Source organism: Dryas octopetala, chromosome 1 (assembly GCF_963921425.1).
Source record: "Dryas octopetala chromosome 1, drDryOcto1.1, whole genome shotgun sequence".
NCBI lineage: Eukaryota > Viridiplantae > Streptophyta > Magnoliopsida > Rosales > Rosaceae > Dryas > Dryas octopetala.
The window spans coordinates 14376584-14395282 of NC_141366.1; the positions used below are offsets into that span (position 1 = coordinate 14376584).

General features: G+C 37.0%; 3 protein-coding genes across 3 annotated transcripts; 2 read left to right on the forward strand and 1 right to left on the reverse strand.

The window, feature by feature from the left end:
- Positions 1-1458: 1458 nt before the first annotated feature.
- LOC147298243 (putative F-box/LRR-repeat protein At1g56400) lies at positions 1459-3098 on the forward strand. Its single transcript, XM_086246796.1, has 3 exons — positions 1459-2367; positions 2477-2659; positions 2802-3098. Exons 1-3 carry the CDS (start codon positions 1459-1461, stop codon positions 3096-3098), a joined length of 1389 nt encoding a protein of 462 aa, XP_086102922.1.
- Positions 3099-4385: 1287 nt separating this feature from the next.
- On the forward strand, positions 4386-6081 carry LOC147298244 (putative F-box/LRR-repeat protein At1g56400). Its single transcript, XM_086246905.1, has 3 exons — positions 4386-5325; positions 5380-5561; positions 5779-6081. The coding sequence occupies exons 1-3, from the start codon at positions 4386-4388 to the stop codon at positions 6079-6081; spliced, it is 1425 nt and encodes a 474-aa protein (XP_086103031.1).
- Positions 6082-14281: 8200 nt separating this feature from the next.
- Positions 14282-17448, reverse strand: SGP1 (Ras-related small GTP-binding family protein). Its single transcript, XM_086246642.1, has 6 exons — positions 16942-17448; positions 16693-16813; positions 16506-16602; positions 16349-16388; positions 15739-15822; positions 14282-14873 (listed from the first exon to the last, which is right to left on the reverse strand). Exons 1-6 carry the CDS (start codon positions 17299-17301, stop codon positions 14709-14711), a joined length of 867 nt encoding a protein of 288 aa, XP_086102768.1. The 5' UTR covers positions 17302-17448; the 3' UTR covers positions 14282-14708.
- Positions 17449-18699: the final 1251 nt, after the last annotated feature.

Below are 18699 nucleotides of genomic sequence, written 5' to 3' on the forward strand. Positions count from 1 at the left end.
CCAATAAACTCTAATACCTTTTTTATATAAAAAATAATTAAAAATATCCTAAAGGACCTAAAACCCTAATATTCTATACGATATCTTAAATAATATAAAGTATAGATTATAAAGTATATAGAATTTAGTGTATATATTATAGAGTATAAATAATATATTAATTTTATTTATTCATTATACTAATTTTTATTTCATAGTATTTGCCTCCAGCGCGCATTATATTCATCACATATCACATGAAACCTACCATATAATTTGATTTTTTTCAATGTTTTTTATCAATGTAGTAGATAATATGTTAAATAAACATATTGTGAAGTTTCATTCAAAATTTCCGTATTTTGATAATAATTTCCATCGTTTCCGTCGAATTTTTGTCGAAATTTAAAAATCTTCGAAATTTCCGTCGAAATTTCCATCGAAATTTCCATCGAAATTTCCTCGAAACCCCGAAATTTTATTCCTTGGGGACAACTGCATATCAAATTGATATGTATATAACCATGGAATCTTTTACCATGCACCGACTGTATAGTACAATAAGTCAGTAACACAAAAAAGTGTTTATATTAGTCCACAACACTGTTCTAGATCACAGGACTTAGAGAAAGTATGAATTCACAACAACAGGTACTAATTAAACATCTCATGCACCCCATAAACACTATATGGTGTAAAGATCCATATAATTAACCACATGCTAAGTGGGAAAAGTAATTTACATACCTGAATTGAAGCATGTAAGTGCAAACTGTCAATGCCCTGCTGGGGTAAAGTTCAAAGAGGAGTTGATAGACAATATCACCCACTACTTCATTAAATTCAGGCTCAACCCCAAAGTTAAGTGGGATCAAAGAAATCAAGCCCAAGCACTTTGACGTACATTACCTACAAGAGCAAATCTGATACAATTCAGTAAAACAATGCTATTAAATTTAAATTATAAGAAAAGAAATATATTACATAAACTATATTTCTAATAATAAAAAAATACAAAAAAAAAAAAAAATTGGTCAGTGGGGCGTGCCAAGCAAAGCATAAACACAAACACAATTATTACATTGGCCAAAATGTACAGGGCACCAATGAACCCAAATTAAGAAACCAAAATTTTCATTTCCAAATTAAGAAAACAATTAAAATTTTCATTTCCCTGGTGATTTTGTAAATAAATTTTATAAAACAAATATCATGTCAAGTTAGGACACAGTTGCCAATAAAGGGAAGTTCTATACAAAATCAAACAAAACACAGGAGAGATTGAGCGAGCCTTTCTGTATGGTTGGGGGTCTTCTAAATTCGTACAAAGAGAAACCAAAGAGACACAACCTTTCACCAAACCCCTTTCTCTTGTTGTTGTATAAGAACACCACAACTTCAACCAATTCCTTCACCCCCTTCCGCATCATCAATAGTATTCATCCTAGAAATTATCATCAGAAAACAACAAAACCCACCATGGATAACGACATGTTCTCCCTCCTGCCTGAGTGTCTCCTTGTCCTTATTCTCTCCTTCTTGCCCTTTGAAGAAGCTGCGAGAACTTCCACCTTGTCCAGCCGATGGCGTCACATTTGGCGTTCAACAAAGAATGTTCACTTCAACGAGCGTTTGTTCCTCAAGGTTGACGCAGACAGAGATATACAAAGGCAGGTGTTCATTGGTTTTGGGCAACAATGGATGGCAAACTTCCGTGAACCCACTTTGGACAAGTTTTCTTTGACATTTTCTCATCCTGGAGATTTCCCAGTGGTGGTAGACAACTGCATCAGATTCGCTCTTCAGCGTAATGTGAAAGATTTGGTTCTTGATTTTTCCGTCCCCACATGGGATGAGAAGGATCTCGACGAAACCCATGCAGCATCATTCGCTTTGCCTCTGTATGTTTCTCTCTATCGAGACCTCGAATCTCTTACTCTCGTCTCTTGCAATTTTGTTTTGAATGAGTTTAGGGGTTTTAATCGTTTGAAGCAACTTTCATTGGGTTGGATTGAACTGCCGTTAACTTCTGTTAGGGCCCTGTTAGAATACTGTGGCATGCTGGACAGTCTGACTCTCAAACACTGTTGGAACATAGACTATCTTGAGATTAGTGGGAGGAACTTGAGGCTCAGAAGCTTGGTTGTGGACAAATGCATGTTTCTAAATGATTACGTTTCAATTCAAGCACCAAATCTAAAATATTTCAAGTACTCTGGTGAAGTAATCAAGATAATAGATGCATACATAAGTGGGGGCTTAGAAGAGGCAGACCTTGACTTTGGGGTTGAGTCTACATTCTATGATGATATAGGTGATGTTCTCTATCAAGTCCTCTCTCAGCTTTTCCCTATGAGGGTATTGACAGTTTGCACCTACATGCTTCAGGTACTACTTTTCTTTAAGTTTATATATGTACGTGCGTGTGTGTGTACGTGTGTCATTTCTCTGCTTTACATTTATTTAACTATTCTTTTTATGTGTTAATTGTTTGCAGAGTATTCCCTTGGGAGAGGAACCATTGGGTTTGGATCCAAGGGATCGTTTGAGGACAACACACCTCAAACTTAAGACAGAAATGCATGATTTCGAATTATTCGGTATTGCATTTTTGTTAAAGAGTTGTCCTTTCCTGGAGGTGCTTACCATCGAATTACACCCTGGAAGAATTTTTCATGAGGTGAGTAGTGGGTTCTCATAATTAAGAATAATACTAATTTGGGTCATTATCGCTAGTTCTCTCGCATTCTGCATATGCAACATATATCATGATATCAAATTAATTAACGTTTCTTTCTTTCTTTTTTCTCATATTTTTTCAGGAATATGATCCTCCATTTGAAATGTATCCTCTTGATAGTTTTTGGAGGCGGCATGGAATAGTTTACCGGTTCATGACGCGATCGTTAAGGGTGGTTGAGGTAAAGGGCTTCAAAGGAACACAAAATGAACTTTACTTGCTGAGTCATCTTCTCGCTCATGGTCGTGTTATCGAGAAGCTTGATGTTTTTGTCTCCCAAGAAGTGGACAGCCATGGAAGAAATTTGTACCGAATAATAGCTCAACAATTGCATAGATTCAGACGAGCATCTCATAATCTGCAAATTACAATCATTTAAACAACTTTGTGTGCGCTGTTGAAGAAGCTTTAATTTCATACTCAAAGACTATTGTATTTTTTATCACCAAAAAAAAAAAAGACTATTGTATTTCATTTTTTCGTGTGATGAATGAGTACTATTTCTATCTAGATTGTTGTATCGATTTTCAATTGATGATTAACTTCCAGTCCGTGGAGAATTTTTTTTTTTTTTTCAATTTGATTGGGACTACTAATGCCCTTGTTAGAAAGTAGCCAATATTTTACGCTTATTAGATGTTCAAAATAATATATAATTTTACAATCGTGCATTATAATACTAGTTATTATTAATGATGCGATATGTTCAAATGTAACGAAATTTGACTAAATGATGCGATATGTCTTTTTAAAGTCATTATTAATCTTACATGTATATGAGATTTTAAAATACTAGTTAAAGTTACGTCTATGCATTAATTAATCTATGTAATCCAACTCATATATTAGATTCTAAAATATTTGATAAAGTTACGTTCGTGCATTGATGAATCTTTGTATTCCTACACGTATTTTAGATTCCAAAATATTTTGATAAAATTAAGTCTGTGCATGAATGAATCTATATAAGTCTACACGTATATTAGATTTTAATATATTTGATAAAGTACGTCGTATATTAGATTCCATAATAGATAAAGTTCGTGCATGAATGAATCTATCTTATATGCAAACACTAAGAACACACTGTATATTTTCTTTTTCTATTTTTAATTGTATATTCCTTCTCAACTAATGGATCGATCCATATATATTGTTCTTAAATGTATAGTAGATTCCAAATTAAAATAATATATAAAGTTACATTGCTTTCTAACATGTTTCCGAGTACTACATTATTAAAAAGTACTTTAATTTATAATAAGCGCTTTCAACACAGTGAGTAAAAGTGCTTCTTACATAGCACCTCAAACAGACCCTATCCTTGGTTGTTAAAAAAATGCTAAGATTCAAAGTCACATATCACATGCCAGTAAATTTCGAAAAAAAATATTTGGTAAGAGTTAATATTTCCATACATATGAGAAGAGACAGACACAAGTTTTCATTTCCCTCCCGAATATGTAAATAAAATCTGGCAAAAAAAGGAAAATTCGTGTCAAATTAGGACACACTTGGAATTAAAGGAAAATCCGGACAAAATCAAAGAAAGAGAGCCAACCTTTCACCAACCCCCGATCTGTTGTTGTTGTTGTATAAGAAGCCTGCAAGTTGAGCCAATTGCTTCACCACCTTCCTCGTTAATTAGCAAACAGCAAAACCCACCATGGCAGACGATTTGTTCTCGTTATTACCGGACTATCTCCTTGTCCTAATCATAGCGTTCCTGCCTTTCCCAGATGCCGCCAGAACCTCTGCCTTGTCGCGGCGCTGGCGTCACATTTGGCTTTCCACCAATAACGTGGACTTCAACCAACGCTTCTTTATCAACCGAGCAGATGGCCAGATACAAACGCACCGTTTCGTTCATTTTATACAACACTGGATGGCCAACTTTCACGAACCCACTTTGGACAACTTGTCCCTCACATTTTCTCAGCCCGGAGGTTTCCCAGCGGTGGTCGACAACTGCATCCGATTCGCTCTTCAGCGAAATGTGAAACATTTGGTTCTTGATTTCTCCAACCCCACATGGGACGAGGAGGATGATCTCGATGAAATTCATGTAGCATCATTCGATTTGCCACTGTATGTTTCTCTCTATCGAGGCTTCGAATCTCTTACTCTTGTCTCTTGCAGTTCTGTTATGAATGGGTTTAGGAATTTCGATCGTTTGACCCAACTTTCATTGGGTTGGGTTGAACTCCCACTAGCTGCTATCAGGACCTTGTTAGAAAACTGTGGCATGCTGGAGAGTCTGACTCTCAAGCACTGTTGGAACATAGACATTCTTGAGATTAGAGGGAGGAACCTGAGGCTCAGAAGCTTGGTTGTGGAAAAGTGCATGTTTCTTAATATCTACTTTTCATTTCAAGTACCAAATCTGAAATATTTCAAGTACATTGGTAGAGATATCTATGCAATAGATGCAGACATAAGTGGGGGATTGGAAGAGGCAGACCTTGACTTTGGGTTTGCCTATGAATTTGCTTATGGGATAGGTGATATTCTTTACCAAGTCCTCTGTCAACTTTCCCCTATAAGGGTGTTGACAGTTTGCACCTACTTGCTTCAGGTACTCCTATTCCCTCTTCAACTTCCCATTTTCTTTTAACTTTACATTTATTTAACTGTTCTTTTTATGTGTTAACTGTTTGCAGGCTATCCCATTGGAGAGGAACCATTTGGTCTTGACACAAGGGATTGTTTGAGGACGACCCACTTAAATTTAAAAACGGCAATGCACGATACTGAGTTATTCGGCATTGCCTATATGTTCAAGAGTTGTCCTGTTCTTGAAGTTCTGACCATCGACATAAGCTTTGGCAGACTTTTAATTCAGGTGAGTGACGTAGTGGGTTCTCAAATAATATTAATGCATCATAATAGGATCAATCGTTTGTTCTCTCACATTCTACATATATATGTATTACGCAATACAGAAAGCTTCCCTTAATAATTAGTAATTAACTGTAAGATATATATATATATGATGAATTCATGATATGATTATATTAAATTAACTAAGTTTTTTTTTTTTTTCTCTAATCTCTCTTTAGTCGTATGACCCTCCATTTCAACTGTATCCTCTTGAGACCTTTTGGAGTCGGCATGGAATAGTTTACAGGTGCTTAACCCGAACATTAAGGGCGGTTAAGGTAAAGGGCTTCAAGGGAACAGAGAATGAAGTTTGCCTGTTGGGTTTTCTACTAGAACATGGTCGTGTCATGGAAAAGCTTGAGGTTTTTGTCTCCCAAGAAGTGCGTAGCACTGGAGGAAACCCTGAAATGTACCGAATGATGGGTGACCAGGTGTATAGATTCAGTCGAGCATCTCAATATGTGGAAATTACAATTATTTGAAATTACTTTGTGTGCGCATTTGAATTAAGAAGCTAGCTTGAATTTCATACTCTTAAGAGTATGTATTTCATTTCTATCTTCTTGCATCCATCTCTTCATTAATAATATATAGCAAGTTTTCTGTCCTCATGTATCATTTATATAGCCGCTTAATTTCTTTGATTTTATTGCTTTGTTTAACTGCGCGCATAGGGCAGGTCTGTGTAATCAACTCTCACTTCTAGGAGAAGAGTTTTTTCAGTTTTTTTGAATCTAGTAATAAGCCCCTTGTTAGATAATTGGATTATTAGTAATTATTAATTGATTAGGATTCTTAGGGATTGTTTATAATAAATATGCATGTACTGATATAATGAATATGTGAATACAGATAAATAGTTTCGTCCGTGTATTAACTAATTTACGTATATTCATGAATACTACGAACAAGTTATATGTTCTTTTTTTTTTCTTACATTTCAAAGTATCATATAATGGTTCTATTTGATCTCCCACATTGTCGTAGTTGACGTCCTAAAAGATTGTTTGTAGAGTTCATTTATTACTATATTAACAATTGTAACTCACCATTATTTTGTGTATTGTCTCTTACTCTCTTTAATATAGTTTTGACTGTAACTCACGATTTTGTGTAACTCACCATCTATTCATATGCATTAGTATACAAAACTGTCGGTTGAGATTACTTTACCCCCTTACACGTTTTATATCATTACAGCTCTTGTACACTAAAGCGACCCTAAAAACAAGAATAAAACTTATTTATCCTGAGATACCACCTGTGTGGTATCACACTATCACCAGAGAGAAAAAGAGAGAAAAGGTGAAATAAAGATGGAGGGAAATAAAGAGAGAGAGAGAGGACAGAGATAAAGAGAGAGAAGAGGATGGAGATATACCTATTGGTATCTCCGATTGGTACATCCTTCAGCACACCCCCTTGGTGATAAGAAGTGAGTGCTGAGTGCCCTAAACTTACACGTTACAAACCTACAATAAATTAAAGCCCAATGCCAAGCTAAGTTGTCAAGTTTGTTTCCCATCACATAAATATTTCTTTTTGTGTTTTCTTGATAAATGTCACTTCCAATCAATGTATGGCATCTCTTCAATCTCAATGGATGGCCTAGGCCTCCCATTGGAGGCATCATTACACCTTCGTAGGTGTAGAACCAGCCAAACTTAACACATGGATGAAAAAATCTTTGAAAAGATCTGTGTTGAGATTTCAAATATAAGAACATCTTCAATGCTCTTCTCTTCTTTCTTAACATCTTAAATGATGGTCATTGATTTGGTGTGCCAAACGATTTGAAAGAAACAAAAATTTGACTTAAGCAAGTTCAAAAAGTTTAAAGCTTGTGGGTCCTACAAAAATAAATGCATAAATGTACTGCACTTTTTTAACTTAGGTATACTTAAAAGCAAAATTTGCTCACCACCTTTAACCCGCCCAGCCCCGTTGAGTCGGATGCACATCATAGTATCATACAACACAGCCCACCGGTCATAATGGATTCAAACTGAAAATAAACGGGTCGGTTTTGGATAAAAAATTCTAGCTCGCTTCTACGACCCGCCCGTTTTTTAAAATATATATTTATATTATATTTTTATCTTTTATTATTATCCTTATCCTATTTTTTTTTTTTAATCTTAATCTAATCAAATTCAAAACTTCTTAGTAAAGAATAGACACAGGTGATGGGTTTTGAGTGCAGAAGATTCTCGATGCACTTTTAGTATTGTATTAATATATTTAAAATAGTCTATTACAAGAGTCATATACAATGGAAACAACTATTTGAATACATGATAAGACAAGAGATATATCAGCAAGATGATAATGATGCAGCTAGAGATATTTTTAAATTCAAAGCAGAGGATAAGGACGTGGCAAAGGATAAGGAGGTGTTCTTATCTTTACGCCCCCGCATTCTCGGACATGAAGCTTGGAGGATAACTGCTTGAAACGCTGAGAAGACAATCCCTTGGTAAAGATATCAGCAAGCTGATCTTCACTACGAACATAACCCACATCCAATTCCTTTCTAACAACCTTATCACGGACAAAATGATAATCAACCTCTAAATGGCGTGTCTTGGCATGAAATACAGGATTGGAGGCAAGGGAAATAGAACTGATGTTATCACACCAGATCTTGGGACAATGAAGATATAAACCCAACTCAAAATGTAAGGAACGGAACCATGAAAGCTCAGCAGCAGTGTAGGCCAACTGACGATACTCCGCCTCTATGCTAGAACGAGAAACAGTGCGGTGAGTTTTGGAGCTCCAGGACACCGAATTAGCACCAACAAAAACACAAAAACCACCAGTGGAATAACGATTGTCGGGGTCTCCTGCATAATCAGCATCCGTGTAAGCTTGAATAGCCAAGGAACTTGGACAATAAAACAACCCATAGTTGGAAGAGTTCTTGAGATAACGAAGAATGCGTTTGACCGCAGTCCAGTGAACATCAGTGGGTTGATGCATGAATTTGCCGACTTGATTGACAGCATACGAGATATCCGGCCGTGTAATAGTCAAATATTGGAGTGCACCAACAACGCTCCTATACTGGGTCGAATCAGCAAGGGGAGAACCATCATATAAACTCAATTTGCGACCTGTGGAGGACGGTGTAGCAAGAGGCTTTGCATCTTGTAAACCTATGCGAAGCAACAAATCAGTAGCATATTTTCTTTGAGTTAGATAAAGACCACCATTCGCATAAGTAGCCTCGATGCCCAGAAAATAATTAATGGGACCCAAATCCTTCATAGAAAACAATCTCCCCAAATCACGAATGAGAGAAGCAATATGAGAAGAGCTATTCCATGTGATAAGAATGTCATCGACATAGATAAGAAGTATAATAAAAACACCATTGGAATTAAGAGTAAACATGGAATAATCACACTTGCACTCAGTAAACCCAAGATGTTCAAGATAGTCCGCAAAACATTGAAACCACACTCGAGGTGCCTGCTTCAGACCCTAAAAAGAGTGACGAAGCTTACAAATTAAATTGGGATATTGAGAGTCAAGAAAACCAGTTGGTTGTTTCATGTACACATCTTCGGAGAGATAGCCATGCAGAAAAGCATTCTGCACATCTAATTGACGAACCAACCAGCCCTTATGTACTGCAAGAGCCAAAACGAATCTGATGGTAGAGTGCTTAACAACTGGACTAAAAGTTTCAGAGAAATCCACGCCCATTTGTTGGTGAAATCCATTGGCCACTAGACGAGCTTTATAACGCTCGATAGAGCCATCAGAATGCTTCTTGATCTTGAACACCCATTTATTTGGAAGGATGTTCATACCAGAAGATGGTGGCACAAGAGTCCAGGTACCCGATTGCTGCAGAGCATTAAATTCAGTGCACATAGCCTCACGCCATTTGGGATGTTTTACTGCTTGACTAAAACAAGAGGGCTCAACTATATCAGAAGCATAAGCAATGTGTGCAAATTTAGGATTAGGCTTGACAATACCATCTTTTGCCTGTGTACATGGAGTGCTCATTTAGTGAAGGGGGCGCTGCAAACACAAGGGGAGCCACAGTTGCACCGGTGGGAGAGGAAGGAAGACTGCGAGAAGAAACAACAATAGGAGACACACATGGACTGGTAGGAGCAGAAACAACACGACCGGAACGGACAGAACAGGAAGCAGCAGAGGTATCGACAGTATGTGGCAGGAGAACAGGACTGGGAGGCGGAGACAAAGAACCCGAACCAGAAGACGGAACTGGAGAGGCTAGGGGCAATGGTGGGTTACCTGCAGGATTAGAACAAGGAGAAATATCCAAAGGAAAGGAAGAAAGATGAACAAAGGTTAAAGGAGAGGAGGATATCGTGTCTGTGTGAAGAGTCGCAGTGGAAGAAGACGTTCCCAAAGAAGAAGTAGCGAGAAGCTCTTGATAAGGAAATGAAGACTCATCAAATAAAACATGACGAGAAAGGAACACACGACGTGTGGAGACATCAAGACACCTATACCCATGATGATTTAAAGAGTATCCGAGAAAAACACATCGTTTGGAACGAAAATCCAACTTGTTATGATTATAAGGCCGGAGATATGAAAAACAGGAGCAACCAAAAACTTTTAAAAAGGCATAATTGGGCTTACGTTGAAATAATTTGGCATAGGGAGATTGAAAACCCAAAACACGAGATGGGAGACGATTAACAAGATAGGTGGCAGCATGAAATGCCTCTACCCAAAAACGGGGACGTAATTGAGCTTGGGCCAAAAGAGTTAAGGCTGTATCACAAAGATGTCGATGTTTCCTTTCTGCGAGCCCGTTTTGTTCAGGATGCTTCGGACAAGAAAACCTATGCTGAATGCCATTTTTACTCAAATATTCCTGAAAAGAAAACTTAGTATATTCACCCCCTTCATCAGTTTGAAGAGCTTTAATTTTTCTAGAAAAAGCAGTTTCAACATAAGTCCGGAATTGAATAAAGATTGTGTGCACTTCATGTTTGAACCGTATGGGAAAAATCCATGAATACCTTGAAAAATCATCAACAAATAGGAGATAATATTTAAAGCCTTGAACAGAAACATTAGAAGCAGACCATACATCCGAATGCAATAATTCCAAAGGAAAGGAAGAAACATAATCATAAATATTAAAAGGTAACTTTGTTATTTTTCCCAAAGGAAAAAAGTTACAAAAAGACATGGATGTTGCACCAGAAGTGGGTAACTACTTATTGGAAATTAAATGACCAAAAATATTCCTGGCTGGATGACCTAAACGCGAATGCCATAAATCAGAGGACACACGCACACCAACACCAGCAAAAGAACAACCTAAAGGGATGGAAGACGAGGAGGACGATGAACCGATACAAAGCGGATAGAGCCCATTTTCACTCCTCCCTTGAAAAAGCGTCTTCCCCGTCCGCGAGTCCTTAACAAAGAAACGATCAGAATGAAAAACAAAAAAACAGTTATTATCACGTGTAAACTGATGAACAGATAATAAGTTCGAAGAAGCAGATGGACAATGAAGCACATTAGTTAATTTAAGAGAAGAGGAAGGAAATTGAAATGAACCAATATGGGAAATAGGCAAGACAGAGGTATTACCAATACCACCCACATTGTCGTTACCATGATACTCCTTAGTGTGAGTAAGAGACCCCAAATCAGAAGTAATATGAGCATTGGCGCCACTGTCAGAGAGCCAAGTGGTAGCAGAGGGGCGTTGGTGGGAGGAAGCAGCCATGGCAGTCAACTTTTGAGGCGAAACACGTCCCTCATAGGAGAGATTCATGCGATTGTAGCAGTCTAAGGCAGTATGGCCGGTACGAGTACATATCTGGCAAACATGTCGAGAACTACTAGAAGAACCACCTGTGGCATATGGTGGAGAACCAAGAATGGAAGAGCCAGAACCCATGACACCACCACGACCAAAGCCAAAATGACCATTAGAACGACCACGCGCACCCCCTCGATGGCCAAAAGGAAAGCCACCACGACCTCGAAAGGTACCACGCCCACGAGTAGCCGCGAGAGCCGTGACAGAAGGATCAATAGCAGGCTGATGTTGTTCATGATAACGCCTCTCAGCAGTGAGAAGCAAAGCTTCCAAGTCGTCATAAGAAATCAGAGTTTCACGTGCCTGAATGGAACTAACAGTTGCCTCATAGGTTGGTCCCATGTTGTTGAGAATAATGGTAATGAGATCAGAGGATTGGACTAGATGACCAGCAACAGCAAGTTGATCAGAAAGAGAATGGATACGATCAAGGTATTCAGAGATACCAAGATCCCCACGAACAGTACGAAACAATTCACCACGTAGCTGCATAATTCTGTTCTGATTGGTGGAAGCAAAACGACGAGAGAAAGAATCCCAGGTTGATTTGGCAGAAGTCAGAGTGACCACTGAAGAGAGCAGTCGGTCAGAGAGAGAGGAATTGATCCAACTAAGAACCAGTTGGTCTTCAAGAATCCAAGCTTCATATGTTGGATTAACCTTGTCCGTGACTTTCCCTGCATCATCAGTAAGAAATGCAGGAGGACATGGAAGAGATCTGTCAACATAACGCATAAGGTTACGGCTCTTCAACAAAGGAATCATCTGTGCACGCCAAATGGGAAAATTGTTAGGACCCAATTTGACAGACACTGCGTTGCTCACATTGACAATAGGAGCAGGAGTGGACGATGTAGACAAGGAGGAGGCCATTGGAGAAAGGGGAGATGAGAGAGATACTGATTAGAGTACAAAGAAAAAGGCAACTAGGATGTTGAGATTTCTTGTCGTGAGACGAGAAGCTCTGATACCATAAAGAATAGACACAGGTGATGGGTTTTGAGTGCAGAAGATTCTCGATGCACTTTTAGTATTGTATTAATATATTTATAATAGTCTATTACAAGAGTCATATACAATGGAAACAACTATTTGAATACATGATAAGACAAGAGATATATCAGCAAGATGATAATGATGCAGCTGGAGATATTTTTGAATTCAAAGCAGAGGATAAGGACGTGGCAGAGGATAAGGAGGTGTCCTTATCTTTACTTAGATCTCTCTATCATCTCCCTTCTCTCAATATTAGATTTTTTGGTCGAACTCATCTCTCAATCAATTCATCTTATCTTTCTCACAATTTCCCTCATATTAGATTTCTCTCGCTCATCAAAATTTCTTCAAACTTGTCGGACAACGTGGTTCGCGTCATTGTCTTTTCTTTTCCAACTCGTTGAATGTTATGATATATTATTGTCGGCACAACCCGAAACTAACCATTGCAACCCAAAATTGACCACTACAACTCACAACCCAATTGTGTTTCAAACCGAGCCGATTGAAAGGATTTTGGGTAGTTATAGGCCGACAACACTTCAAATCGAGCCCTGCTGGTGATTTAGGTCCCAAGCCAACCCACCCAATCGATGCCCACTCCTAACTCAAGTGTATCGTCACAACTTTTTTTATAAGACTCACATGTATATATAAGAATAATACTTGCCTCATTCCTCCGTTGAAGGAGTTCCTCCAACATCCTTTAAAAAAAGTATGATTTTTTTAATCCTTTCATTTCAAATAATTAGGGAGATTTCTATTTAGGTTCTTTAATTTTACAATTTACTGATTAAAGCCTTATGGATTTTAAAATTATAGCTAACGAAAGTCCAATAGTATTGTAATCATTCCATGTTACATAATATTGGTCTATTAGTTTATATTTTTTTCACACATACTAGGCATTGAGTGCTCAGCGGCCATTTTTGAGTGTTTAACAGTGTATTTTTACTTTTTTCTCAAGCCCTGATTTATCGGCTTTATATTAGGTTTTAACTTTGAGATTTACGCCCAAAATCTCAAAGTTAAAACCTAACATGCAGCCTCCACAAACCTCATTCTATATCCTAAGAAGGTATGAGGTGAACCCGTAATGACATATTTCTTTGACAAGACAATGGTCAACGGGCACTATTTAGAAAAAAATAAGGGTTTTATTTGAAAAAAAAAACATAATTTTTTTTTTCCAAATAAGAAATGTTAGAAGGACTATACTCTAATTAAATCGTACATTTATGTAAGTTATTTCTAAAAGATATTTGTATAATTTCAAAAAGTGTGAGATTTAAGTCCAAAATACGTTGAACTTCAAAGATATTTATAACGTCTATAATTGCATGCAAATTTGTTCCAAATGTGTGAGGAAACCCGTATTTCTCTTCACAATATTGAATAGGTCTTAAATTTAAATAATTTCGCTAAAAAATGCTTGAGGAAACCAAGTGATTTGGAAATTGACCATAAAAGTCGCTCAATGAAGTTTGTACCCAATTCTGATGAAATCATGAACTTGGTTCATTATTGCAAAGTATTCATTACTCTCTGATGGGTTGACTAATTTGGGCCTCTTTCTTAGCCTGAGTGTTTCTTATTAGGCCTCCAACGCCTTGGTTGAGGATCTTGCTATTGTGGCCCAGAGTCGTCTGTATCTTGAGCCTTATGGCCCTTCATTGTTCCTAAAAACTGAGAAAAGAAATAAGAATTAAGAAAATAAAAAATAAGTGGTTATTCGACCAGTTATCTAAGGTGTTTGTATAACCTCGCTCAGAGATTGTGTTGGATTTCCATCTTTCATTTTTCATCTTTTCCAACTTGGTTGAACAAACTCACTTGCCACTTGCAACTTGCCAAAACTATCAAACAGAAACATCTTTTTCTAATTTACTTGCACAAACTCACTTGTCACAACCATCAAACACCACAATCTTTTTCTAACTTACTGCACAAACTACAACCATCAAACACCAACCATGTCCATACATGTACCTTGACCATGGGAATTGGTATATCAACTACCTAGGTAAAAAAAACAAAAAAAAATACTATCACCACTCTGCTCTTCCATTCAGTATTTCAGTGTGTAATTTAGTAAGAAATAACAAGATAGGGGTGAGCTCTAAGGCCAAAAGAAAAGAAAAAATATGGGTCGACTATTCCTGGAACATTGAAAAATCTTCCTTCTGTTTTCTTTTTCTTTCTTTTTGTTTGTTTGTTTCTTTCCTCTCAATTATGTACAAATATTGGATATCACTATATCAGTGAATTGAAAAGTACATTTCAATAATCGATGATGGGCTCTCCAATAGTCAAATTCCTCTCTACCTTCCATGGCAAGTTAAATAGCTTGGCCAAGATGAACTTGAAGATCTTGTTGACATTGATGTTATGGGTTGCACTTGAGAAGAAGAGGGTTGCATTCATAGCCCTTGCATAAGCCCTGGCCTGCATATAATATATAATTGCAATTCATTATTATATGTTGAAAGCTCTAGTCAATGAGTGGGTCTTATGCTTATCCTTGACGCGGAGAGAGAAAAATGAGTTAGCCAAGTGTTTTTGTCAGAATCGACAATACAAGACCCCAAGTCTTCCTTTTTATCCCAAACATTGAAACATCCTTCACATTCACATTATGTAGTGCCACACATTTTGACAACTAATTCATCAGCTACTGCATGTTATGGTCAAGCAACCTTGTTGTTCAGTGAGACTTTGGTTTCTTTCTCCTTGTTTCTTTGACATAAACGACCACAATTTTGATGTGGGTTGATTACAAGAAATAATTGGTCATTTAGAGAAAAAATAAATAAATAAACAAGTGTTAAATTGTTATTTGGCTTGTGATTAGTCAATGACTTTTTACATGAAATGAGCCAAGCATTTTTCTAGAAACTTAAAAAGTTAGACCTTGCATTTATGGTGTAGTACCGTAATGTTTGTTCATATTTGAGCTCACTGCAAATCTCATTTTTTTGCACATAAAACATGATAGATGTTAGAGACTATTTTTTTTTTTTAAATATATTAGTTGACCATATCATGTGACATATAATGCGTCTATAACTATAAGAAGTGAATCCTATTTGCCACATAATTAGTCAAATAATATGATCAGGAAATATTTCTAGTGTAACTCATGAAACAGTGTCATGAAATTTTTAAAACCCATCTTCCAAAATAAAATAGTGTCATGATGTCATTTGCCATATCATTTTGGTGACTAATTTGGGAAGAATTTTGGTCACTCTACTAGTATTAATGTTGTGTTATTAGGGCTAATTTAAATGCATGTGGAAGAAATTTGTACCTGGGTCACAATTGTCCATTGCAGATCCGGGGGAAGCCTCACAAACTCATCGAATTTTGTCCCAATTAGTATGGGAATCGCTGTCTGCAATTTAACAAACAGAAAGTAGGAACTTAATCAGATGTAAATTCATAAGAACATAGAACATGTGAATAATGTCACTAATTATAACAGTACCAGAACGACTCCTTTTATGGGCCAAGTATCAATTTGGCATCAATTTTTCAAGGTAGGGGGTGCTACAATTAGTCCTAACATCATGATTAGTTAATATGGGTGCCTCTAAATTCATTATTTGCACTCTTTCATACTAATTGCTCAATAAACTAAAGTAGTGCTTTTCATATATCCATAAATTAAGCAGAGTCCATTATTGGCATATAGCAGACAGGTAAAAGCATTATGAATGGAGTAATTGTAGCCTTAATTTGCAAATATGCAGAGGCCTTTTACTCTTTACTCTGTAAAAAATCCATATGAATTAAACCAAAATCAATGCCTAATCGCCCAATTAATCCACCACTACATTTTCTCAGAGGAAGTAGTGATCGATGACATCAATTAACTACTTACATCAGTAGACATATGCATGTAAAAGATAAAATAATACCTGATTCCACTTTCTTGCTTGAGTGTACCATCCAATAACACTGCAAATGCACAAAATTAAAGCACCAGATTAATCCCACTAGTACAATTATCTATGGTAATAAACATGTAATTAAGTCTTCACTCAAAAATCAAATATCAGAAAATTATGAACACACCTGTTTAGTGTGCACCTACTAGTAAGATCAAACATGAACAAAATTGCTACTGCATCTTTACACGCGATTGGAACATGCTGATTGGAACTCTGATCACCTGTGTATAACGTACCGTATTGTATCAGACTGTCTGACAAAAGAACACTTCTGTAATATATATACATAATTTTATACATATATGTCATACCTCCAACATCCCACAGGCTAAAGGAAATCCGAGCCCCTTGAACAACCAATGTTTTGTCCATTAAATTTACTCCAGCCATCTGCAAAAATGTCTCTTCCTGCTCATCCCCAACATATTTGGCCTTGAAGAACAAAAAACCACAAAAAAATACGTAAATAAATAAAAAGAATAAAAAATCAACATCAATATTCAAGCCAATATATCACCAAACAAGTCATCAATAAGAAACATTATTAATTACTCCATTACCAAGAAGCTTGTTTTTCCAATCTGGCAATCACCCAACAAACTGATCTTCAAGCTCACCAAATCCGCATCCGTCGTCTCATACAGGTTACAACTGGTGGTGGGCACGTCCGCCGCCAGAGCGTCGACCTCTAAGGCCTCTGGCGGTGGCGTCAGAGCCCGGCTGCTGCCGCCACGGGACAACCGCCTGTACCGGATGAGCGGCTTCCCTACGGAACAAACAAGAACCCTATCCCATATGAACCGGAAAAACTCCCGGATAATCGAAACCCTCTCGAGTATACTCCACCGGAAGTTGACGTGGACGATTTTTCTACAGAGCTGTGTCATCTTTCTAAATGCTTCACGAACACTTGGGACCATGAAAATGGAGATTTGGTTGCTGTTTTGTCATAGATTTTTGTGTTTGTTTTGGTATTACGTGAAGTTTTAACTACCCAATTCTGGGAAGGGTCCGAAGGCGACAGTGTAGCAGCCTAGTAGGGAGGAGGGACAGTTGACCGGTATTTTATCGGGGGATTCCAAAACAGTCCAAAACGCCGGCTTCTTGAATACTTCGCACAGAAGGGTATTTTGGTCAATTGAGTTCGAGGGCTTAGTCTTGTAGGATAATACCGTGTGCCTGTGTGGGCTTGTGAGGGGTATTCTGGTCATTTCTAGAAGAGGATGAAGTGTTGGAGAGGGCAAATACATTTTTAAAAGGAATAAAACCTTGTGGACAGGCACAGAGCACACTAAGCAGCTTATATTGTATTAGATAAGAAAATCAAGAATGTGACCGTTTTTTAGTATAAATTATGGAGCTGTGAAAGTATAGGGTGTTGAAACTAGTAGATACAAATTTGGCATACTTGTTTTTTAGTTTTTTTGGACTGACTTAATTGGCAAGCTTGTTGAAAGGTCCAAAATTATACTTTCTTCCAAAGAGAAAAACCAAAATGAGAAAGGGAAAATGGGGTGTAGACCTTTAGCAAGCTGTTTCAGTGTTTGTAGCTGAAAAAACTTTAATTGGAGTATAGGTTTGTTTTCCACAATCGTTTAAGTAAATGCTTGGATGATTATTAATTATATACATTAACTTGATTTGACTTAATGCTATTTATGTCTGCAAAATTTATGTTTATCATTATCGAACATATCCCTTGTTTATCATTATCAATCATATTGCGATCACAATTATGAACTATGGCATAGCTTTGGCCAAGAATGAAAATGGGGAGTCTTGTACAGTAACATTTTCCACCTTATTAAAGCTAATTACTTAATTAATTAGCTAATTGATATGGCATGATTCCTGACATAAACAATAAGAAACTGGTGTACCCTTTTGATTGGTGGATCTAGATCAGGGGAATTTCAACCTTTTTGGAATAAAGGAAAAAACTTTGAACCCCATCACAATGACACAAAACCCCACCTTGCTCCCACCACCCTTGCTTTGCTTTCTCAACATGAGAGTATGCTAAAAGGAAATTTAAAAGAATTTACTTTGTTCAGTTGATGGTTTGTATATTGTATTCTGCCTTCTTCTTTACTCTTTCGGTGATTCTATTTAAACCTTAAACAATTAAAAAAGTGAAATTAGGTGTAAAGTTTTATATAGAACTTGAAGCTTAGAGAAAAATGTAGAATTGGTAAATTTTATAGATATGTCATAACTCATAAGGAGGTGGGAGTGGTCCAATCCATATATGATGTATATAAGTATATTGCCGTCCTTTGATTTGTTGAATTGAAAAGTTTTGTCAGCATTCATTTGGC

Coding starts and splice junctions, on each gene's coding strand:
- SGP1 (XM_086246642.1), bottom strand. CDS start 17,301: ATGGTCCCAAGTGTTCGTGAAGCATTTAGAAAGATGACACAGCTCTGT. Junction 16,814..16,941: donor TTGGAAAAACAAGCTTCTTG/GTAATGGAGTAA, acceptor TTGTTCTTCAAG/GCCAAATATGTTGGGGATGA. Junction 16,603..16,692: donor TAGCCTGTGGGATGTTGGAG/GTATGACATATA, acceptor CGTTATACACAG/GTGATCAGAGTTCCAATCAG.
- LOC147298244 (XM_086246905.1), top strand. CDS start 4,386: ATGGCAGACGATTTGTTCTCGTTATTACCGGACTATCTCCTTGTCCTA. Junction 5,326..5,379: donor CCCTCTTCAACTTCCCATTT/TCTTTTAACTTT, acceptor AACTGTTTGCAG/GCTATCCCATTGGAGAGGAA. Junction 5,562..5,778: donor TTGGCAGACTTTTAATTCAG/GTGAGTGACGTA, acceptor ATCTCTCTTTAG/TCGTATGACCCTCCATTTCA.
- LOC147298243 (XM_086246796.1), top strand. CDS start 1,459: ATGGATAACGACATGTTCTCCCTCCTGCCTGAGTGTCTCCTTGTCCTT. Junction 2,368..2,476: donor TTTGCACCTACATGCTTCAG/GTACTACTTTTC, acceptor AATTGTTTGCAG/AGTATTCCCTTGGGAGAGGA. Junction 2,660..2,801: donor CTGGAAGAATTTTTCATGAG/GTGAGTAGTGGG, acceptor ATATTTTTTCAG/GAATATGATCCTCCATTTGA.